This window comes from Adiantum capillus-veneris, chromosome 2 (assembly GCF_014529385.1).
Source record: "Adiantum capillus-veneris isolate H3 chromosome 2, ASM1452938v2, whole genome shotgun sequence".
NCBI classification, from domain to species: domain Eukaryota; kingdom Viridiplantae; phylum Streptophyta; class Polypodiopsida; order Polypodiales; family Pteridaceae; genus Adiantum; species Adiantum capillus-veneris.
In genome coordinates this window covers 149,642,505-149,667,425 of record NC_140932.1, presented here as the reverse complement: position 1 = coordinate 149,667,425, position 24,921 = coordinate 149,642,505, and the positions used below count along the sequence as shown (strand labels likewise).

The 24,921-nt window shown below is 46.9% G+C and overlaps 1 protein-coding gene across 1 annotated transcript in view; it reads right to left on the bottom strand.

Annotated features, from left to right (window-relative positions):
- The window catches only part of LOC147463842 (uncharacterized), a 128,736-nt gene that overhangs the window by 26,348 nt on the left and 77,467 nt on the right, over positions 1-24,921 (bottom strand). Inside the window, exons 5-6 of the mRNA XM_086491582.1 lie at positions 11,538-11,642; positions 11,352-11,460 (exon numbers count right to left, since the gene is read on the bottom strand). Of these exons, the coding sequence (XP_086347708.1) occupies positions 11,352-11,460; positions 11,538-11,642 (214 nt within the window). The remainder of the gene's footprint in view (positions 1-11,351; positions 11,461-11,537; positions 11,643-24,921) is intronic.

The following is a 24,921-nucleotide window of genomic DNA, read 5'->3' as shown; positions in this document are numbered from 1 at the left end:
CACCCCTTTCATTATTTATTTATGATTGCTTCGCAAAGTTACAACTCCAAATGGGTCCAGCTCTCCCGAGACTCTGTGTCCAAATGCTTTCTGAAGACTAGCTCTGTAGGCACATATAAACAGTACAAGGGATGCCTTAAAGAAGAGCCCCAAAATCTTTGGTCCAAAAGCAGTTGTCCCCAAAAGCATTTGCTCCAAAATCATGTGCAAAGACTGTCCTGCCTCAAGAGGAGCACCAAACAAGGAGGCAACAAGCATGCTTGCAGAATTTGCATGTGCTAAAAAGAATCAAAGATTGTTCTTCCTTGCATTGATCCAAGCCACCATCCTCGGCCACTTTGTGCATTGCATGAACAATATCACCATCACTAGAAGCATCTGCAAAACCTGGAGGAATCAAATCACCCTCAAGAGTACATACATTAGCACAAGTGGTAATCTGCATATTCCTTTCTTTATATGCCAAAAAGTTAAAACTCAGCCAGAGAAACTCATCATCAACATCACAAGCCTGCTTATCAACCATTGTGCAATCTGTAGGAAATCTCATCCCCATCAAACTTACGTTTGAACAACTATTTGCGTGTATTATATGCACAAATTCTGCCTGCGTACATCTTGGACTCCCAATCCATACGAATCGATACGATGAGCCTACTTTGCCCACTCTAATCCGAATCTTGTGGTTGGATACAAGAGATGCTTGCCCTCTAAAACAAGGTAAAATTCAGCAAAGGGCTTCTCAAGTAGCGCAGAGAGAAACGCCATTAGGATGGGCGCAGTGTCACAAATCAGAGACGTGGCAGCCATTTGGGCAGGAGAAACCACACACACACACACCCCGGGTGATGTGTTAGGCATGGCCCTGGACACGGGGAGCAGCAGAGCAAAGCATATGCAATACACTCCCTGGCTGGCTGACTGCAAAAAACCAGAAATTCTGCTGGATGATGACGTGGCTGCACCGTACAGGTAGGCCCGCAAAACGCGGAGCTGACACATGGCAGCAGCTGTACGGAAATGCGGATATACAATAGCTTCTATCAGCTTTTGGACATTGCTTTATTCTATGCAATGCAGAGGGAGAGCTCTTTTGCTTTGTTTTATTTCCTAGGCTCAAGAGAGCTCGAGAGAGAGAAAAGAATAGGGCTTTTTATTTTCAGCTCTTGGGCTCTGCTTTTGGGCTCTGCTTTTGGCATCCCTTGTGAACTCTTTAAATTAGTCTTTGGGCTCTCACTTCTTAGAGCATCTGGACGCAGAGTCTGAGAGTGAGTCCGCTTGCTTGTACTTTGAGTTGCAGATTAATACAAAAAGAAATACCGAAAGGGGCGCCAGTCTTTGAGGCCAATATCTCTAGGCACGGAACTCCGCCGGGCCAGTGTCAAATCAATTGTGAACTGTTATTTGTGGTGTCGCGGTATATTCTTGACTTGGAGTGTCCAAGCCAATTACAGTGGTATCAGAGCATGGCCGATTTCTCTTCTACGAGAAGTCCGATCCCTTTTATGCGGCACTTATGGCTTCAAGCAGAGATCAGTCGACTTCCTTTGCATCCGGAGATGCCGGAAGAGATCACAACGAAGATTCACACGAGGAGTATGGCCCGCCTCGGCCTACTCAGGCAGAGCTCGAAGAGATGGAGCGTCGACGATTGATCGGCGATGCAACAAAGATGATGTTTAATTTTGCGAAGGACCCAAAATTTGCAAAATATATGACCCAGACCTCTTCCGATGAGGTGCACTCACACTGGCGGCAGACCACAGAACCACCCCTCAAACCGGCTCTCAAGAAACCTCCTATTCCCAGGATGTACATAGAGCAAGAATTAGAAGAGATGATTGATGCACGAAGTGCTTAGCTTTTTGACGCGCAAAACAAAGCTAAAAAGCACGACGAAAAGCAAAACAAAGGTGCTGACTTCCCGTGTCATTTGGGTCGTCGGTCTACTTTTGAATCGGCAAGAAAGCAGAAGCGTGTTTGATTTGAAGGAGTACCCAGTTCTTCTTCTTTTGACAGTTCTTCTAGCTCCTCTGACTCGAGCGAAGAAGACAGAAAAGGCAAAAAGCGAAGCAAAAAGAAAAGCTTCGGAAAGGGTAAGAAAAAAGGCAAAGAAGCCTAAACCTCGCCCCGTGGTTGACAATTCTACAGAGGACTCGTCTTCAGATAGTTCGGACTCTAACGAGAGCAGCTTTTACGCAAAGAAGAAGAATTAACCAGTATGACTTTCTGGAAGATAAAAGCAAGAAAGTCTGAGACTTTAAAGAAGGTGGACAGTAAATTAATTTTGACACGTTTTCTGGATATCGAGATGCTTCCAAGGCTTTGGCTTTCATACAGCCGTTTGACATAGCATTCTCTGGAGGGCGTTACTAAGAGCACTCCAAGATTCGGAGGGCTGCTTCTTACTTCCAGAGAAATGCTCGGACTTGGTGGTCCACGCTTCTGTTGAACAAGACAGCGCCAATTAAATGGCTGAAATTTAAAAGGCTTTTTATTTCTTCTTGGCTGACTCAAGAGTATGAACCCGACATACGAACTACTTGGAACCATCTTCGGATGACCAAGACGGATACAGTGGACACTTATTGCGAAAGATTCTGGAGCTCTTTTCTACCAGCCTCTTCATTTAAGAAGATCTTGTTCAAAAAACAAATTGAGCGGTTTACCTTGGGTCTTCCTACAGAGATCCGAGATCACTACTTAGAACATAAGTCAGCTTCCATTCAGGAGCTGATGAGTCATGCAAAACGGGGTTTTGCCATTCACTCAGGCAGTTTGACCTACCCCACAGATGAGATCATGACGCAGAGAACTGAACAGACTTCGGGAAATCAAAGTAGAAAGAAGAAGAGCACCCCAGAAATGAAAGAAAAGAACGCACGACCCCAGCTCACTCGTCAAGAGAGAATCAACTATTTAAAAAAGGGGAAGTGTTTTAAATGCGGGGAAACTGGACATACCTCCGCGAAGTGCCCTAACAAGACACCGAATGAACAGGATGAAGAAAGGCCGAAAAGTTCCAAAGCAGCCGAGGGACGTGGCAGAAAAGACAGATAAAAAGCAGAACTGGTACCACATTGCGTGGGGCCTGAACCAAATCGAATGAATGAAAGTACAACCTTTGTCGCTTTTAGGGCAAAGTGAAGGATCAGGAAGCCCTCTTTTTCTTTGATGAAGGAGCCAAGGCCAATTTCTTTTCACTTGGATTGGTGGCTCGATTTGGAATTACGCCCGACAGGTTGAGACCACAAGTGGAGGTAGTTCGAGTGGCACCCGAAAGGGATGTTGCCATTACATCGATCATTGGCAAACTTCGTTTGCAATGACAGGGGTGTTTGGGGCACGAGGATTTCTGCGTAATTTCCAGATTATGACGTCCTAATTCCTTGGTACCACAAGAACAACGTCGTGGTTGACTACCGGGCCGAGAAAGCGACTTTGACAAAAGAACGGCTCAGAGATTGTACTTGATGAACTTCAGTTTCTTTATTCACTTTTTTTTGGGAGAGAATTGAATGATGAATGAAGGTCAAATATGTTTTGACCTGAATAAAGAACGCCAAGATTTTCTCCATACTCCTGCCGATTGCTTTTCAGAGGACCTGCAACGCGAGTTGCCACCCACTCGTCCTGAAGATCATACCATTGATCAGATACCTGGTAGCACACCACCGAACCGGCCACCTTCCCGTGTGAGCCGAGCCAAGAGATACACCTGTTTGGGACACACTGTCTCAGTAGTAGGAGTGCACATGGACCCGGCCAAGATAGAGATTATCCATGATTGGCTCTATTTGAACAATGTCGATAAAGTTGAAAGCTTCTTGGGCTTATGTTCTTACTACCGGCGGTCCTTAGAAAGTTTGCAAAGGTTGTTGACCCCTTTGCACTCGTCGACAGAGAAAGGAGTCCTTTTCTCGTGGGGATCCACAGAAGTGACTACCTTTCAAGAATTGAAACAGAATTTGACTACAGGACCAGTTTTTGACTTTGTCGGATTTCCAGAAGTCGTTTGAAGTATAATGTCATACTTGTGGTCGTAGTCTGAATGCGGTCTTAATGCAAGAAGGCCAATGTCATTACCTAAGAGAGCCGATTGTTCTCATGGCCGGACTTGACAACACAGATTTGTGTGAAAGAGCTTTTGGCGGCTATCCATGCTCTTACTCAGTGGCGACATTACCTACTCGGAGCCAATTTTACGGTTTCCACAGATGGTTGGAGTTTACGCTACTTCTTGTCACAGAGCAGCTATTGGAAAAGCAGATGCGGTGGGCAGACATCTTGTCACAGTTTTTCTTCCGGATTGTCTATGTGCAAGGACAGAAGAAGTTGGTGGCAGATACTTTGTCCAGGAAGCCCTTGGTTCTCGATATCTCTGCGACACATCATAGAAGCTTTCGAGGATATGGTCGGTCAGTACAACACAGATACAGATTTTGCAGAAGATCTCCAGCCAAGCTGAATTCAGGGTTCCATTTGGAATAGACTATGCTAAATCAAAAGCTTCAAGATAAAGATTCACATTCCGAGGAGTATCTGCTACGTCCTCCTCCTCCATTCTCTTCGCATCCAATGCGGAGTAAGTCTTGAATTCAACCAAGAACCGTCATTTCGCTTTACCTTCTTTCTTTCTGTGCCAACTTCTGTTTTGGAACGACTATCCGCTCATTTTCGTCCATTTCGGGTTGTTCATCATCAAGCACATCGCCTTCAAAGGGGTTCAAGAGACTCATATGAAAAACATTGTGAATCCTCCAAGTATTCTGGCAGCTTCGGTCCAAAGGAGGCATCATTTATCTTCTCGGAAAAATCTCGAAAGGTGTACACAATCTCACGCTAAGCTTTCAAAGAAGCCGCTCCTTTCCTTTTTTTTTCTTTCTCGGGTGTGCCTTCCCAAAATGTAAGATCACCCAATAGTTCTCCTTTAATTTCAAATCATGACAAAGTCGATCTGCTGCCTGTTTCTGAGATTTCTCGAAAACCTTTCGAACCGAGCTCTTCGTGGATTGTTTGGCTTCAAAGAAAAATCTTATCTTTCGTGCTAAGGAAGGGTGGAACCTTCATAGCAAATTCAATAATCTCAAATGGCACCTTCCCCATCAAAGAGTTAATCGTGTTTCTGTAGGCATATTCCACCAAAGGTAAAAACCTTTCCCATGTAGTCTTCTAATCCAACGAAGAAGACTTCAACAAATCCAGTACCACTGAAGTAGCAATCTTTGATTTCACTCTGTGGGTGGAACGATGACGAGAACTACAACCGCGTGCCTATGTTCTCCCAAATAGCTATCCAAAATAAACTCGTGAACTTGGGGTCCCAGTCGGAGACAATCGTCTCAGGTATGCCATGTAATCTGCAAATCTAAGCAATAAACATTCGTGCCCACGCTGTGTTCTCGGGAGATGAAACCCATTGCAATACTTTCCCAGGGGCGGGTGGGTATGGGTAAAGGCTATAATAACCCATGTGCTTTAAGCCTATCAAACTTGACCTTCTAGCATACCAAGCAACTGCGCACAAACTCGTCCACATCCTTCTTGAGTCTCGGCCAAAAGAAGTATCTCTCAACCCCTTTCAAGGTGGTAGCAATGCCGCGGTGACCCGTAAAAGGGGGACAGTGGCATCTGTGAGAACCTTTTCCCTCAACAACTGTGTAACGCACAACATGGTTTTCTTCATCAAGTAGCCATCTCGAATGGAATAGTCCGCTACTATCTCCTCTTTCTGTATTCAACTGAAACACAAGAGGGGAGTTACTCCGCTCCTTTGTCAACAAATGCCTCGATTTTTTAATACTAGAGTCACTGATGTCTCTTTGAGCTTCAAGGATACTGAGAGGTGACAGTATTCTGCTGTATGACGTTACGAAATGGAATTCCGAAAAACATGAAATTGATTTGTTCTTGACTTGTTTGAGTGCAGGAACTGATAGACCAAATGACTGCAGCATTTCGGTTTGAATGATCTCGATAGACATGGTTGCAATAGGGATTAGTCAATCAGGCATCTATGAGGTCTTGAGTGGATCTAGATGCGATTGCTAATTGCATTGCCGATAAATCATGGTCTAAGATCCGAATGAATGTTTAATGTGATTTGTCATGTGATGTCCTGTGATGTCGTGTGATGTGACTCTCGATTGGTACATGTGCTAGATGTGTGTTCCTAGTGCGTCGGTACTAACAGTCAGTGTCTGCTAAGACAGTTTATGGCCTTTGTCTGGTTTGTAGGCATAATCGACGGCGATTACAATGCTTTCAAGAGGGGGGTATGTCACAAATCAGTGACGTGGCAGCCATTTGGGCAAGAGAAACCACCACACACACACACCCCGGGTGATGTGTTAGGCATGGCCCTGGACATAGGGAGAAGCAGAGCAAAGCATATGCAATACACTCCCTGGCTGGCTGGCTGCAAAAAACCGGAAATTCCGCTAACTGATGACGTGGTTGTGCACAGTACGGATAGACCCGCAAAACGCGAAGCTGACACGTGGCAGCAACTATACGGAAATGTGGATTTTACGACAGCTTTTATTAGCTTTGGACATTGCTTTATTCTACGCAATGCACAGAGAGAGAGAGAGAGCTCTTTTACTTTTGTTTTATTTCCTAGGCTCAAGAGAGCTTGAGAGAGAGAAAAGAATAGGACTTTTTATTTTCAGCTTTTGGGCTCTGCTTTTGGCATCCCTTGTAAACTCTTTATATTAGTCTTTGGGCTCTCACTTCTCAAAGCATCTAGACGCAGAGTCTGTAAGTGAGTCCCGGCAACTTGCTTGTACTTTGAGTTGCAGATTAATACAAAAAGAAATACCGAAAGGGGCACCAGTCTTTGGGGCCAACATCTCTAGGCACGGAACTCCGCGGGCTAGTGTCGAATCGATTGTGAACTGTGAACTGTGAACTGTGAACTGTGAACTGTTTTTAAGTGATTATTTGTGGTGTCGCGGTAGATTCTCGACTTGGAGTGTCCAAGTCTGTTACACGCAGGATATCGTTGAACACAACGCACACGAGGCGAGTCTGTGTCCGAGACCTATATCCAATATCGTTTTTAAATCACCTTCACTAGGGATGAAAAATATACAAACTCGGTTCAAGAGCGTGGGCAGGTCACATTACATGTTTTCCCGCTCAAAGGACTCATTACTTTGTTTCAGTCATGACCAAATTAGGGCCCTAGCCAGCTTGACCATCCCATGGTATATAGGAACTCTCTGCCATACCCTTCCTCAATCTCCATGGCCATCCTCACAATTGCAATTTTAGCTCGAGGTAAACAAAAAAATTACAATTTTTTACGGCCACATTTTTGGAAATAAAAAATTTGACATGCTTATGTAACCCATAAAGCATCTTATTAAAAAAAGCCACGTCCAGATTTGATTCCCATTGGCCCCTGAAAAAATCGTCAAAAATCATGCAGTTTTAGGACACTACAGTGTCCAAATACAGGACAATGCTAACCATGCCTACTTTCCTTCTTTCCTTGGAGCCATGCCCCCCCCCCCCCCCCCCCCCCCCAACTATGCCACAAAACCGATGGTATGATGATGAGTGCAAAGAGCTTTACCACACCCTATGAGCATATAGAGCTTTATAGAAGACTACAGAGCAAGAGGCCAGACGAAAAATGAAGACTCACGTCGCAAGCAACAAGCTTTCAAGGAGGCAGAGGAGCTTGAGCTTTACCACCTATTCATGAGTATTGAGTGCAACAGCATGGCGGACTCTTAGAGAGCCCCGCCCGACCATACCCATTAAGGACCCACAAGCATGTCATGATTATGCAGAGAGGTTGTCTGAGGTCCTAGGCAGCCTCCAATCCTATAGCCACTCGAGCCACGATATACCATCTCCACTTTCTTCACCACAGATATGGTAGCACGAACCAGACGTGACTACAACACCGCAGGTCTATTGAGCACACATGGTTAAAGAGTGAGCACCTCATTTGCACAACCAACACCATAGCTCCATTGATTGCACACATCTTCAACAAGGCCATGGCGGAGGGAAGAGTGCACTAGACACACTATTGTGCCTATCCACAAGTCTAGCAACACCCTGGACCCAAGGAAGCACAAAATACCATGATTGGCCATACCATGGCCAAACTCTACGAAGTAATACTTGAGGTAGAGCTCAGCTCATATGCAGCGAGCGAGGGACTCAAGTCTCAGAGCCCCCGGCTACGCAAGTTTCAAACAAGCTCTACTATACTATATAGATCACATCTTCAAACTGTGTTGCCTCATTGATGGGGCAAAAGCGTGGAAGAAGAGACTACATTGTTGCTTTGTGGACTCCGCAAACCATTTGATACAGGTCAACGTGAGAGGCTCTTTCAACGCCTCCAAAGCTTGGGTGTACCTTCACTGATGACGTGGGCTATCTATGCTTTATATGAGCAGGTGACAAGGAGAGTATGCTACCCCGGAGGCTTATCAGACCCTATTGCAAGCACCATTGGTGTGAAGCAAGGATGCCCACTCTCCCCGAGCCTCTTTGGGATCTATATTGATGAGATCTCATATTACATACTACGAGCTGGTGACGAGGGTGTAGATCTTGGAGGTAGCCCAGTACATATCATGTTTTACGTTGACGATGTTGTTTTGATCTATAAGTCACAGGTTTGAGGCTCTTGACGACTTTTGTACACGAAGAGGGATGACAGTGAAAATTAAGGTCATGACCTTTTGTACACGAAGAGGGATGACAGTGAAAATCAAGGTCATGATTCAGGCCAGTCAGGAGTGCGGCAATGTTTATGGCTGCAGGTGAACAGGTAGCGGTGGTGGAGTCTTATGTATACTTGGGAGTCACCTTGCTAGCCCATTCGAGCGCTTCACCATGGAAAAGGCGGCTATGAAAAGACTGACCAGAGGATATGCGGTTTTGGCCATGCTAGGGAGGAGATTTCATCAAGCGTACTTTCGGGTGCCCAAAGGGGTGGCTCTTCAACACTTTGGTCACCCCAGCTTTGATGTATGCTCCTGGACTATCAGCCACCCCATGGACACAAATTGAGAAACCACAAATACGTATGATATCATGCTTGCTCCCAGCAAGCCCTCAATAACTCATGGCATTATTTGAGCAGAGTTAGCTACTCCACCCATGCTTGTCGAGGCTATTCTCTAGACAGTTTGCCTCATTCAAAGAATGTGAGAGATGCCATCAGATAAACTCACATGTATAGCCTTGGAGGCCTCCAAACAGATTTCAGAGTCAAGTGAGCAGGATTCTTGGTACCCGCAGTTGCGAGAGTGGTTTGGAGCACGTGGAATAGACATGGATGGATTACCACCGTTCCAGTATGACTCCGACTCACCCTTCATTCAACTCTCACACAGTGAAAGGAACACAGTGCTCAAACGGGATCTATGGCAGCTCTACATTAGAGAGACATGGATCGCACCTAGACAGCCTCTTAAGATGTTGTATGACAGTGAGCAATTGACCATGCTAGACGAGGGGTTCATTCAGAGACCATGTTACATGAACATAGAGACACACAACTAGCACCTGTAGTGGCACCAGAGGGTGGCAAACAGCCACAGCTTACAAACTTCTTTCAGAGGACCACAACCCTACCGTCAATCATCACACTGACACAAATAGGGGTCACCCTACAGCAGGCTGAGCCGGTCAGAGCTAGGAGACGCACCCGAGCTCCAGGATACAGAGCTTTGAGACTCCATTGCATACAGATCCATGAGATCCAGGCTCGCCGCCAACAGGCAGCCCAAGAGAGATTTGTTTAGTGCTTGCAGAGCAATGCAGACCCAGCTGCGATCATACGTGCAGCCCTTATACCACACCCACACCCCTACCACAAGACCACATTTTGTTATGTTGTACTTTTGTCCTTTCTCGATAGACAGAGGACACACACATGTATATTTGATTTGTCTCATAGGCCTCTAATAAGCATTAAACGATTTCTGTGTTTTGGAAAAAGCATCACTGATTACTAGGGAGCAGATGAACCCCGGTGCCTTAAGCATCCTCTGCATCCAACTCATATGTTATCCCAAAATGAGATGCAGTCCTCTTGCAAAACCATACTGATAATGTGTCTGGAGGTAGCCAATCGCCCTCCATCAAGATCCAGGGTTGCAAGGCAAGAGATCACGGGGTCAATCTACTTTCATTTCCTGAGCGGAATAAATGCCTCCAATGATTGAATGTTTGACAGCTCAGCATCTGGAATCCATACAGTGTAACAATTTTATCACTGGCATGCTACGGTCAAGGAGAGCTTGACACCTCGGCGTCTGGAAAAACAAAACCCTCAGGTCGCTTCGGTGATCGACACCTCAGCAGCGGGAAAAACAAACGGCCGGACTCTAGATGGCCAGGAAAGGATCCACTGTCCTTCCCCCCAAAAAAGGCTCCCCTGCATGTCTCCCAACCTCCACTGGTCACCAAGGCAGGCTTTTTCTAGGCGAAGGACAGCAGAAGTCCTTTCCCTACACCATGACAAGAACCAAAGGAATATACCAGGACGTAGCTGTCTTTGAGTATATCAATCTCCGCCCACTACGTATCGTCAATCTGGCACTCTACCATGCGGAGGAAAATTTCGTAACCAAGGACACTCTGTACCTCAATCAGAGTCATCTTAAAAAAACCTGGTCCACAACTCATCTTAAAAACAGAAATCTGTAGCATACCATCTGTGGACCCCTTGGACAAAGGAAAGTAGGGCCCCCTCTCAGGGAATACTGGAAAAACAGCACATCAATCCACAAAAGCCCATCCCTCAAAGACTTTGGAGAGTCACTTGAAGAACACATATGTAGCTTACTTGAAGCTAACCTGAAAGATACGTGGGCCTTTAGGATGCCGGGGGATCTCATGAATAGTAAAATCGAGATCTGCTAGAAATCTCACGGGCCTAAAGCCAGAGAACCACTGGGCAACCAGAGTTACAGTTGAAGCAATGTATGGCAATCCATATCAGTGTGCATCTAGTCATATGGGATGCTTCATGCTATTTGCACATGCACTGGGAAGCACTGTGTGTGAATGTTTTGATATGTACATATGCCAATTCATACGTGTGTTGAGGCATCATGCACACACAATTGGAAAGCAGCATCATGATATACATACATGATGCTATTTGGGCACGTATGTGGACATATGGAAATCCATGTGTGTGCATGTTTCCAAGCCACACACACATACAAGCACGATGCACCATAAGGGAAGCTGATTATGCGGCATGCAGCCATATGCACAAATGGCAACATAGATTGCTGTTTCAGCTTATTCATTTACAAACTAATGGAACACTGCAATAAATTCCACCCCTCAAAGCCTCAACAACGAACCTGTTGTTAAATGAGTTACATACACAACAAAGATGTGTGAAAGCAACTGGAGGTAGCCTTCTTTCCCAGGCTTAGTACTGCCAGAAACTCCAGCCAGCTGCCTGAGGTACTGTACAAAACACAACTTTACAAAAGGAACCATCCCACAAAAATTGGGTTAAGCCAACCAGGTCTAGAAGGGCTGACCTTAACATATGCTGTAGTTTGGGTAGTGGGCTTTGGCACCTCGAATATCTTTTTGTGCACAGCACCCATAGCTTTTGAAAATGTCTTGATGTCATCTTGGAGAGCCTGCAGTTAAAAGATGACCTCATTAACAGCACAAGTCTATTTGTTCTCTATTCTTAATGTTCTGACCTTTATGCATCAAATTTGTCATTCTTCAAACTGACTTCATTATTATGATTAATTAGCCATCATACTTAACGACATTCTTTCCGAGACAGAGACAGGCTAACGATTTGGTGTTGTTGGATGTGGCGCCTGCCGCAAAGTATGGCACCAAGGAGCCTTTTGCCAACCACCCGTTGCAACCTTGTCCCTGAGGTGGGGGATGCTGTGGCTTAGAGCGACAAGGAGAGTGGGAAGAGCAGTCTTTCACCATGTGCCCAAACTGATGGTATCTCAAACACTGATCTAGGCAACCAGTAACTACCAACCACTGTAGACGGACCTGGTCTGTAGTGGGATCGCGAAGTCGCACTGTATCCGGAAAATGGGTGTCCACGAGTGCATAGGCCTGTATCCGTGGTGGGCCGATCTTTGTAGCAAGTGAACCTTGTATAACCAGGCCCCAGCTAGCGGCTATACCCGTAACACAACCTGAACTGGGAGCGATGGAAATGAGAGAGTGACCAGGAAACGAGGGATCCTTTGCTGGCGATCAAACTCCTCAACATCAAAGTCTGGTGTCCAGCACTCTAAAACCAACAGCCAGGTCCCTGTAACAATAATAGAGGGACTGTAGAGAGACTCGGCACAAAGGTCGTCTGAGAGCTGCACCTGAAAGATGCCGCGGCCCAGCTTGATGAGCTCCAAGATGCTACCTTCGAAAACCCCGAGGGCAGAAAGGAGCCACTCTCGAACTGTGCCGCATGAAGGGGAGAGGCCCACCATGCGCCCAACCAGTGTCCGGCCCAAGTAATGAGTAGTGGCCGGGTTGACATGGCCAAGTCCTCCGTAGTCAGGTCATATGTCCAAGTGAAGATGCATGGGTAGTCGTCGTGACGCCGGGTGCATGTGTGCTGGCCGCCATGGAGCAAGAACTGATCAAAGGGTGGAAGTTGAAGAGCCTCTCTCTCTCTGAATTGTAGCTGAGCCTTTTGTTGCAAGTGCACACGAAGCAAGATGTTGAAAATAATGCGACAACCTGTAAGCAAGAAGGAAAGACAGCAGGCTGATACCATTTCCGCTGCAAGCCGCCTGTCAAACACAGTGCCCACCAAGCAGGCAGCAGATGTTGCTTGTAACCTACCCAAGAAGACAACACGTGCAGGTCACAGGCTAGAAGCTCATCAGGCCGCGTGAGGTAACAAGCCGCAGGGCAGCATCACAGCAAGGTCACGTGCAGGTAGCAAGTCGTCATTTCATCGCAGCTAAGATTTGTGCAGGCCAGCCAAGTCACGTAACAGGTTTGCCCGCAGCCAGCTAGGATTCACGTTGGTCAGCTAGGTCACACAACAGGGTTAGGGTTTCGCTGCAATGATCACGATGGCTTAGTGGCTGAGCATTTATACATGCCAGAGATCTGCTCGCAGAGCTTCTAGCAGTGATGTTCAACCGTGCCATGTGTGAGGGTTTGCCTGATACTTGGAGTTGATCTACTATTGTACCTATCTTCAAGTCAGGAGTTTATCTACTATTGTACTTATCTTCAAGTCAGGAGACCCTATGGAGCTTGGGAATTATCGCAATATCATGATTGGACACACATTGGCATGGTTGTACACATCCATTCTTGAGCAGCAGCTGGGTAGATCGGCAGAGAGGGAGGGTATACGCACAGCCGGGCAGGTAGGGTTCAAGTGTAACAGACTTGGACACTCCAAGTCACGAATCAATCACGACAGCACCAAATAACCATAGTTACAAGGGACGGGGGGAACGGGCCCTAGGGCCGGGGGACACCCGTATAATCGGGCCGGGGACGGACGGGGACGCCATGGGACGGTCGGAAATTTGGCCGGACGGATGGGTCGCAAACTGCCACGGACTGAACAGATCGGGGCGGCCGGGAACGGCCTGTTTCAAGCGGGTAAAAATTTTCAGTTTTTGAAAAAACTGACCATTTTAAACGGCCAGTTGCAGCCAACGTTTAGATTTAGAGGGGGCTTTGGCCCTTGGGAGGCTATAAAAGCCCACTTGGGCCTCTTATTCCCTCAAGCTCTCCTCTCTACTCATTGCTCAAGGCTCAAGCTCCATGTGGCATGACTACGCGCCATGGCCAGTACGCTCTACACTCTACCCTTGAGTCTCCACTCTCTCCCTCTTCTACCCACTTTGAAGCTCTCCTCTACTCTCTCTCCACACAAGCTCTCCTCTAACTCCTCTAACTTCTAAGCTCTACTCTCTCGAGTCTCTCCACCATCATATCATCTCAAGCCAACTCCACTTCTCAAGCCGGTTCTTCTCGAAGGAGGCCCGCCGTGCAAACGTGGTCGTGGTGGGATGAAGTCGACTTCATCACGCGTGGCAAAGGTGGCGGTGCAAGACTATGGACATGCAAGCTATGCCCATACAAGAGAACGGGTGGTTCAAACAAAGTGCAAGCCCATCTTCTTCATGAACCCGGTCACGAGGTGAAGTTTTGCCCTCGTGTAACTCCCGAGAAGAGGTTGGATCTTCTTGAGAAGCTCACGGTGTATGAGGTCACGGAAGCGGCCAAGAGGGGCCGTTTTGTTGCCGTTGATCCCTCCGCCACGGCGACACCGCGAGAGCAAAGGGAAGCCAACCTTGATGACATCTCTCGAGGCTTCAAGAGCCATGCATCTACACCGTCCTCTTCCGTTCCGCATCGCCAAAGCACTCTCAACGAAAATTGGAATCCTAAATTGAAGGAAGAGGTGGATAGGTCGGTTGCCCGATTCTTCTTCCACGACCACATTGCCTTCCATGCTTCGCGGTGAGTTTCCCTTGGCATATGCACATTGCAATCTTCCATTTTGTATTCATAATGGGTTCTAACTTCTCGACTCTCGACTCTCCATACTAACACAACATGCTCTATTTTGTGTGGATAGGTCTCCATACTTTCGAACCATGGTTACGAAAATAGGGGAATATGGCTCCTCTTATGTGCCACCTTCATCGGAGAGGCTTCGCACCACCCTCCTTGACAAAGAGAAGCTTGCTGTGGAGCAAGCGGCCCAAGCAACAAAGGATTTGTGGGAGACCAATGGCGTATCTCTCCTTGTAGATGGATGGAGCGACACCCGCAAGCGCTCCATCCACGGGATGGTGGCCTACTCTCGGGGGGAGATGTACTTTGTGGAGTCACATGATGCATCCGATAGTGGCAAGGCCGCGGAGATGCTTGCTGCGGAGTGGACAAGCACCATAGAGATCACCGGCCCGGAGAATGTCCTTTGTATGGTTGCAGATGGAGAGGCGTCAAATAGGGCAGCCGGGGCTATCATTGAGGGCATGTATCCCACCATCCATGTCACATTTTTCATGGCGCATTGCCTCAATAACCTCCTCAAGGACATAGGGAACTTGTCATGGATTTCACCCACCATTGGTGACGCCTCTCGAATTGTCTCCTTTGTGCTCAACCATCAAAAAGTGCGCCATGAATTCTCAAAGAGGAGCCACTTGTCCTTGCTCAAATATTCAGAGACAAGATTTGCATTCAATTGGCTTATGCTTGGCCGTTTGTCTACATGTGGCGGAGCCTTAAAGGGCCTCTTTCTCAGTGATGAGTTCCAGGCCATGCCGGAGTCTACATCAGCAGCAGAATTGAAATGCCGAGAATGGACCGACGACACCGCTTGGTGGGAGGAGGTGAAGACTCTTGACGCCATGGTCAAGCCTATTCTACACCTACTTCGAGTGGTGGATGGCTTGCAGCCATGCATTGGCAAAGTCTACAAAGCCATGGATCGGATGATAGAGGCACTTGAGAAGCTTGTGCCTCACCCTGTTCAGTATGCGGAGATTCATGGCTTGTGTGAGTCGAGGTGGAATGGATACTACTCTCCACTTCATGCGGCAGCTTATGTGCTTGACCCTAAGTTTCAGGGAAGGCATCAAGAGACCGACAAGGAGGTGAGCAAAGGATGGCAGCTTGCATTGGAGCGCCTTGAGCCTAGCAGTGACACTAGGCGCAAGATTAGAGACGAGCTACTCAACTACAGGCAAAAGAAGGGCTCCTATGGATGTGTAGATGCACAGCTTGATCGCGACAAGATTGGCTCGGTTTTGTGGTGGAAGGACTATGGAGGAGATGGCCCACATTTGCAGCGCTTGGCTGTTCGTGTCCTTAGCCAAGCATGTACAACTAGTTACTTGGAGCAACTATGGAGTGTGTACGGCTAGCCACATTGCCTCTAAGAAGAGGAATCACCTTGGGGTCGAGAGGACCAATGATTTGGTGTTTGTGAGCGCTAACTTGCGCATGCTTGCCAAGAGCGTCACACACAAGGCAGATCCCTTCACTGAGTGGGAGATGGCACGAGAATCCATCTATGGCCGATACACTTTTGGAGGAGCTAGAGGAGGACTTCGAGCCTCAATGCGAGCCTCCTGAGCCCTCCTACGTCGCTGACAACCTCGACTATGACGACGATATGGAGATTCAGCAGGCGAGCACTTCTTGAGTTTGATAATCATTGATCACTCGACTCTCGAGTTTACGACTCTATCTACTACATAGCCCTTTGTACTTTTTGTTATCCTTGAGGCCTCAGGCTTGTCCTAAGTCCTTTAGGCTTTTTGACTCTTGAGCCCTTGTGGCATGCACTTCTATCGTTCTTTAGATTTCTGCAAAGCCTCGCGAACCTTGGCAAAAGCCGTATCTAAGTCTCGCGTATATTCATCCGCTTCAAAAATCTTATCTTTCGTGCTTAGGAAGGGTGGAACCTTCGCAGCACCTTCAACAATCTCAAATGGCGTCTTCCCCGTCGAAGAGTGTATCGTGTTATTGTAGGCAAATTCACCAAAGGTAGGTACTTTTCCCATTGAGTCTTCTGATCCGAGATGTAAGACTTCAATAAATCTAAAACCACTGAATTGGCAATCTCAGATTGCACGTCAGTCTGCGGGTGAAACGATGACGAGAACTGCAACCGCGTGCCAATGTTCTCCCATATTGCCTTCCAAAACGAACTCTTAAATCTCGGGTCCCTGTCGGAGACAATCGTCTCAGGCATGCCATGTAATCTGAAGATCTGGGCCACAAACAGTCTCGCTAAGTGAACCGGCTTGACTGTCTTCATCACTGGAATGAAATGAGCCTGTTTGCTAAATCTGTCAATAACAGTTCAGATACCATCGTGACCAGTCTGTGTTCTCGGGAGATCAAAAATGAAATCCATTGCAATACTTTCCCAGGGGCGGGTGGGTATGGGTAAAGGCTGTAACAATCCCTGTGCTTTATGCCTGTCAAACTTGACCTTCTAGCATACCAAGCAACTACGCACAAACTCTTCCACATCCTTCTTGAGCCTCGGCCAAAAGAAGTATCTTTCTACCCCTTTCATGGTGGTAGCAATGCCGCGGTGACCCGTAAAAGGTGGACAGTGGCATTCAGTCATAACCTTTACCCTCAACAACTGTGTAACGCACAACATGGTTTTTCTAATCAAGTAGCCATCCCGAAAGGAATATCCCGCTACTGTCTCCCCATCCCGTATCCGTGTGAAAACGCTTGCAAAATCTGTCTCTGTGGCATATTGGTCGACCATATCCTCGAAGCTCGTATGATCTATCGTGGAAATAGCCAACACCAACGGCTTCCGAGACAAAGCATCTGCCACCACATTCTTTTGTCCCTGCACATGGACAATCTGGAAGTGAAACTGTGACAAGATGTTCGCCCACCGCATCTGCTTTTCCGAAAGCTACTTCTGTGACAAGAAGTAGCGCAAACTCTGTTGGTCTGTGAAGACAGTAAAATCTGCTCCGAGTAGGCAATGCCGCCACTGAGTAAGAGCATGGATAACTGCCAAAAGCTCTTTCTCATAAATCTGTGTTGTCATCTCCGGCCTTGAGAATAATCGGCTCTCGTAAGCAATGACATGGCCTTCCTGCCTTAAGACCGCACCCAGACTATGACCACAAGCATCAAAATATACTTCAAATGACTTCTGCAAGTCTGGCAAAGTCAAAACTAGTCCCATAGTCAATTTCTCTTTCAATGTCTGAAAGGCAGTCACCTCTGTGGGTCCCCACGAAAAAGGGACTCCTTTCTGTGTCAAGATATGCAAAGGGGAAGCAACCTCTGCAAACTTTCGAATGAACCACCTGTAGTGTGAACACAGTCCCAAGAAGCTTCCAACTTCATGGACATTCTTCAAATCATGCCAATCACGGATAGTCTCTATCTTGGCCGGATCCATTTGCACTCCTGCTGCTGACACAATGTGTCCCAAAAAGTGTATCTCTGGTAGAAAAAATTCACTTTTCTTTGCATTAAATACTAACTTGTGATCTCGTAATGCCTGAAAGACCTCAAGCACATGATCTCTGTGTTCTGCCTCATTCTTGGAGAAAACAATGATATCTTCAAAGAAAGTGCCAACAAATAGCCAGAACTCGAAAAATCATGTCCATCATCCAGTTAAATGTCGCAGGAGCATTGGGTAAGCCAAAAGGCATCACCAAAAACTCAAATAACCCAAAAGTCGTCCGAAAAGCTGTCTTGTAGACGTCTCCCGGCGCAATTCTGATATGATGATATCCACTCTTCAAATCAATCATGCTAAAGCACGAGAATCCCTGTAATCTGTCAAGTATATCATCGATCCTAGGAATCAGAAAACTGTTCTTGATGGTGATTTTGTTGAGAGCTCTATAATCGATGCACATTCTCCAACATCCGTCTTTCTTCAAAACCAACAACACCGGAGAGCAATACGGTGAAGTACTAGGCTGGACAAGACCCTTTTCAAAGAGGTCTTTCACTTGGTTCATAATCTCTTCATTCTGTGCTCGGCTCACACGGTAAGGTGGCCGGTTCGGTGGTGTGCTTCTAGGTATCAGATCAATGGTATGATCTTCAGGACGAGCAGGTGGTAACTCGCTTGGTAGGCCCTCTGAGAAGCAATCGCCGTGAGAGTGGAGAAAATATTGGCATTTGTTATCAAGTTTAGACATATTTGTCCTATCCTTATCACTCAATTCTTTCATAAAGATTGAGTAAACAAACAGACTGGATTTCATTAATTTAGAAATGGCCGAAGCCGATATAATAGGGACAGACTCGCCCTTCAGTTTAATGTCAAGTACAATGGTTCTGCCCTTCTCTGTAGTCAATGTCGCTTTCCTCGCCCAATAATCGACCACGACGTTGTTCTTGTGGTACCAGGGAATCCCTAAGAGAACATCACAACCTTCCAAAGGCATTATGAAAAAGTCTTCATGCCCCAAATACCCCTGACAATGCAACCGAAGTTTGCCAATGACGGGTGTAATGGCTGCGTCCCTGCCGGGTGCTGCTAGAACAGCCTCCGCAAGTGGTCCCATCATATCGGGAGTGATCTCCAGCCACGCCGCCAATTCTGGTGAAATGAAGTTAGCCTTGGCTCCTCCATCAAAGAAGATCAGGGCCTCTTGGTCTTTCACTTTGTCCGAGGCTCGGCAAAGTTCTGTACTCTCGTCCATGGTGTTGGGATTGGTACCCACACAATCTGGAACCAGTCCTGTTTTCATCTTGCCTTTTCTTCCACGTTCCTCGGCTGCTCTCGAACTCTCAGGCCTGTCGTCGTCCTTGTCATTCTGTTCTTTTTGTGCCTTTTTAGGGCACTTCGCAGAGATATGTCTATGTTGCCTGCATCCAAAGCACTTCCCCTCCCTGATGAAGCGAGCTCTCTCCTGAGGAGTAAGCTTGGGTCGTGCATCCTTCTTTTCTGGGTTGCTCTCTCTCTTTCTACTTTCATTCGGTGAAGTCTCGTTGTGTCATGACCTCATCGGTGGAATAGGTCAGACTGCCAGAGTGAATGGCAAAGCCCCGTTTCGCATGACTCATCAACCCCTGAATAGAAGCTAACTTCTGATCCAAGCAGTGATCTCGGATCTCTGTAGGTAGACCCTAGGTAAACCGCTCAATCTGTTCTCTGAACGAGGTCTTCTTGAATGAAGAGGCGGGTAGAAAAGAGCTCCAGAATCTCTCGCAATAAGCATCCACTGTATCTCTCTTGATCATCCGAAGATGGTTCCAAGCAGCTCGTATATCGCGTTCATACTCTTGAGTCAACCAAGAAGAAATAAAAAGCTTCTTAAATTTCAGCCATTTAACTGGCGCAGTCTTGTTTAAAAGAAGCGTGGACCACCAAGTTCGAGCATTCCCCTTAAAATAAGAGACAACTCTCCGAATCTTGGAGTGCTCTAAGTAGCGTCCTCCCGCGAAAGCGATGTCAAACTGCTGTATAAAAGACAAAGCCTTCGAAGCATCTTTACATCCTGAAAAAGTGTCAAATTTGATCGACTATCCACCTTCCTTAAACTCTCGGACTTTCTTGCTTTTATCTTCCAGAAAGTCATACTGGTTGGCTTTATAAAAATTCTTCTTGTTCGCATAAAAGTTGCCATCATCAGAGTCTGAACTGTCGGTAGACGAGTCCTCTGTAGAACTGTCACTCAGTGGGCGAGATTTAGACTTCTTTGCCTTCTTCTTGCCCTTTCCGAAGCGTTGTTTCTTGCTTCGCTTTTTGCCTTTTCTGTCTTCCTCGCTCGAATCTGAAGAGCTAGAAGAACTGTCAGAAGAAAAAGAAGAAGAAGAACTGGGTACTCCTTCAAATCGAACACGCTTCTTCTGTTTCTTTGCCTTATCAAAAGTCGACTGACGACCCAAATAACCCGGGAAGTAAGTGCCTTTCTTTTGCTTTTTGCCGTGCTTTTTAGCTTTGTTCTGCCCGTCAAAGAGCTGAGCAATCCGTGCATCAACCACCTCTTCTAATTCCTTCTTTGAATATGTCTTGTGAGCAGAAGGTTTCTTGAGAGCGGGTTTCGGGGGTGGTGTTGTGGTTTTCTGCCACTACTGGAGCACATTCTGAAAAGAAGTCTCACTCATATATTTTGCCAATTTTGGTCCTTCGCAAAACTGAGCATCATCTTTGTTGCATCGCCGATCAATTGACGACGCTTCATCTCTCATTGCTCCGCCTGAGTAGGCCGAGGCAGGCCATACTCTTTGCCGGAATCTTCGTTGTGATCCCTGCCCGCATCTCCGGATGGAGAGGGAGTCGATTGACCATTGCGTGAAGCCATAGGTACCGCGGAAAAAAAATTGGGATCGGATTTCCCGTAGAAGAGAAATCGGCCGTGCTCTGATACCACTGTAGCAGACTTGGACCTCCAAGTCAAGAATCAATCACGACAACACCAAATAACCACTTCAAAACAGTTCACAATAGATTTGCACTGGCACGACGGAGTTCCGTGCCTAGAGATATTGGCCCCAAAGACTGGCACCCCTTTCGGTATTTCTTTTTGTATTAATCAGTGTTCAAAGTACAAGAGTGGTTCGTGTCTCACTCTCAGACTCTGCGTCCAGATGCTCTGCAGAGTGGGAGCCCAAACCACATAGTTATTTGTTTACAAGGGATGCCAAAAGCAGTGACCCAAAAGCTTCAAATCAAAAGCCTAAAAATAAAGCAGAGGCTCTTTCTCTCTCACAAGCTCTCTTGAGCTTCAAAATAAAGCAAAAGACTTCTCTCTCTCTCTATCTCTCTGAAATTGCGTAGAGAAAAAGCATCAGCGCTGGCCCTCCCATTAATCACGCTGCAAAAGCGGGATTCTGCCGTACAGTGCCACGTGTCATATCTGCGCATTTTCCGGGTTCTGCCCTGCTGCCAATAGGGTAAGGGTTAGGGTTTCTGCAGTTTTAGGGTTTCTGGCAGGTTTTAGGGTTTGCAGGTTTTAGGGTTAGGGTTTCCAGAATTAGGGTTTTCAACAGCAGTTAGGGTTAGGGTTTCCAGAATGCACTCGGGCAGCCACATTATCACTTTGTGACATCAAGAGAGGCTTTTCTACTCTTGACCACATTCTGACGCTCAAAGCCATTATTGAGGAGGGCATATCACATGGGAGAAGGATCTATTGTAGCTTTGTGGACTTCCGCAAAGCATTTGACACAGTGCCTCGAGCTAGATTGATGCCCAGACTACAGGAGATGGGAGTACCCACAGAGCTCATTTGGGGGATTATGGCATTATACAGGTCAGTAGTGGGGCATGTACGCACTCCAGAGGGGTTATGTACATTAGTTCACTCCACTATCGGGGTGAAGCAGGGCTGCCCGCTCTCTCCTACTCTATTTGGTATGTATGTCGATGAGATTTCTGACTATATTGAGAGAGAGGGTGATAGAGGTGCACAGTTGGCAGGGACATGGATTCCACTACTGTTATATGTGGATGATATTGTGTTGATCTCCGACTCTCTAGAGGGGACGCAACGTCACTTGGATGCTTTGCACAGGTTTGCTCATGACAGTGTCTGTCTATCAACCTTGGTAAAACCAAGGCTATGGTGTTTACAACCACCCCACAATGGACCAGGAGATCATCACCCACATTCACATACGGCCATGAGACAGTGGAGAATACAGATGCTTACACCTACCCTCGGGTGGTCTTTAGTGGACCAGCATTTTCATTGAGAGCAGCAAACACTAGACTGACTAGAGCACATGCAGCATTGGATGGATTGGAGAGGATGTGTTCACAGATTCAGTTTTAGGAGCCTCCGATGAAGCTCTGACTTTTTGACACTTTGGTGGCTTCCGCACTGCTCTATGGAGTTCAGATATGGGGACCTTCATTGGACCATCACAGGAGGTCAGGTCGCATTGATGGATGGGGAGACATAGAGAAGCCTCTAGTCTCTAAGATCTCGCGGCTTATTAGAGCCAAGGCTTCAGTTCCACATGACATTATTCGAGGAGAGCTAGCTGACTCCCCACTAGTGGTTGAGGCGCTTACCAGATCAGTCTCCTTTTTACACCGCTTGTGGGACCTCCCCAGAGACAGATATGCCCGCCTAGCACTTGAGTCCTCTCAACAGTTAGCTTTGCAGGGAGACACAACATGCTGGTATGGGGAGATGACATCATGGTTTCAGGTACAAGGGTTCAGCATGGACAGATTGGCCCCCTTCCAGTACTCATTGGATGCACCCTCTGTTACTCTTACACGCTCCGAGATCACTAGGCTCATCGGCCAAGACCTGATTCAGCTAGATACTAGGAGGACTTGGATACAGCCGGCACAGAAGCTGGGCACGAAGATGGCTTTTCTATATAGAGCATCTTCTCCAGCTTACTGAGGATGGTTTTGTGACGAGGCCCACATACATGGACACCCACTTATCTCATGGGATACGATGTGCTATTGGCCAGATACGCACATCTTCACACCAGCTTCGGATCGAGACTCGTAGATACAGTGGAGTACCAGCAAAGGCCAGGACATGTCCCCTATGTCACATGGAGCCGATACGAGACCGCTTTCACAGCCTATTCAGAGAGGGCTTTGGACCACTCTCTAGAGTCATGGGGTATGAGGACCAAAGATGTCTGGGTCTGTTTTTGCTCGAGTTGCGCAGACACAGAGAGAGCCTAATGAGAGGAGAGGCTAGCCAGTCTCAGAGACGGATCACAGACTTCTTTAGAGTGGACACTGGGCAGCCAAAGGTGCAACTACCACAGCAAAGCTCACATTCTCCTCACACCAGAGGCACGTTGATCGATCGAGCGACCGAGCTAGGGAGATTAGACGCCCACGACTACAGAGGACTACACAGCATCGACGAAGGCTGCATCACAGGATTCGGATCACTTTGGTCGAACATGCACGACACTCGGTCTGACTATTGACCATGGAGGAGATTGATGAGACCTGCCAGCAACCGATGATGGATCTCTTATGGTTTAGCTCTTTTGAAGATTTTACATCCTGCTAATCTTGTATCAGCCTTTGTATGAGCTCTCACCCATTATAATCCCACACGCACACCCACGGTGTGTTGTATTAGCCCCCAGTCACTACTTTCACCCCCCCCCCCCTACTCATACCTACACAGTTCCAGCTAGCTGCTGCTAAGTTCAAATCTAGCAGTTAAGATTTTAGTTTTTCACTTTACTTCATTATATTTTTGTACACAGACAAATTATTAGATCCACCAAGATTCTATCAATTTGGTCTCATAAGTCATTTTGGCCTTTTGAAGACGTTTAATATAACATTTCATCTCTCTCTCTCTCTCTCACACACACACACTTTTTTTTTGTAAACCTGCTTTGATTAATTTACAAGTGGGAAACCTCAAAGCGAGGAAAAGCCACGAAAAGAAAGGGATACAAAAGATGGAGCACTATGAGGCTCCGAAGGCTAGAAACAGTCAAAGTAAATCCTGTAGCCATCAAGAGTGATGGACACACACACACACACACACACACACACACACACACACACACACACACACGCACACGCACACACACAAGGAGGTCACTGGACTAGTACGGCAAGATTTATACCAGTTGGATACGCAAAGGACATGGATACAGCCTATACAGGAGGTGGGCAAAAAGATGACTACATATAGAGAGCATTTTCTCGAGCTCACAGAGGATGGGGTTCTTATCTGGGCCTGCCTACATGGACACTCACTTGTCCCACAGATTACGATGTGCTATTGGACAGATTCGGATCGGTTGGAGATTGAGACTGGCTGATACCGAGGCATTTTAACTAAGGCCATGTTGTGCCAGCTGTGTCAAAGAGAGCCAGAGACAGAGCTTCACCATATATGCCACTATACAGCATATTAAGAGATATGTGGCCACTCTCACCATCTCTTTAGAGAGGGTTTTGGGCCTCCAAATTTATTTAGAGTTATGAAATACCAGGATAAGAGATGTCTTGGCTTCTATCTATTGGAGATTCAACGATATCGAGCAGGGTTACTGAGAGAGAGAGAGGTTCACACGCCGGGAGACACACCTAGAGACAGATCACAATGTTCTTCCATCCGGAGACTAAATAGAGACGAGACCAGCCAGAGAGGAGGGATACAGGGCACATCACTAGCAGAGGTATATTGAGTGATTGAGCAGCAGAGCTGAGGAGATCCAGGAGGCCTAGGATGAGGGAATGCTCCCATCGACAGAGGAGGTTGCAGCAGAGGATCAGATCTATATCGGCAAGACTCACCATGGAGGACGTCGGTGCGTGTGCTCCAGAGTCTAGCATGTCATATTCTCTCCCAGCTGCATCCTCGCCACAAGATAGCTAGGTGGCGCCCCTACCTCGTTCGCTCTTGATGAGTGTTCGTGCAGTAGCCTCGTGGAGGCCACCGGATTCATTTTGCATCCCTCACCAGCAGGCAGCAAGGCAGGTAGGCCACAAAGAGG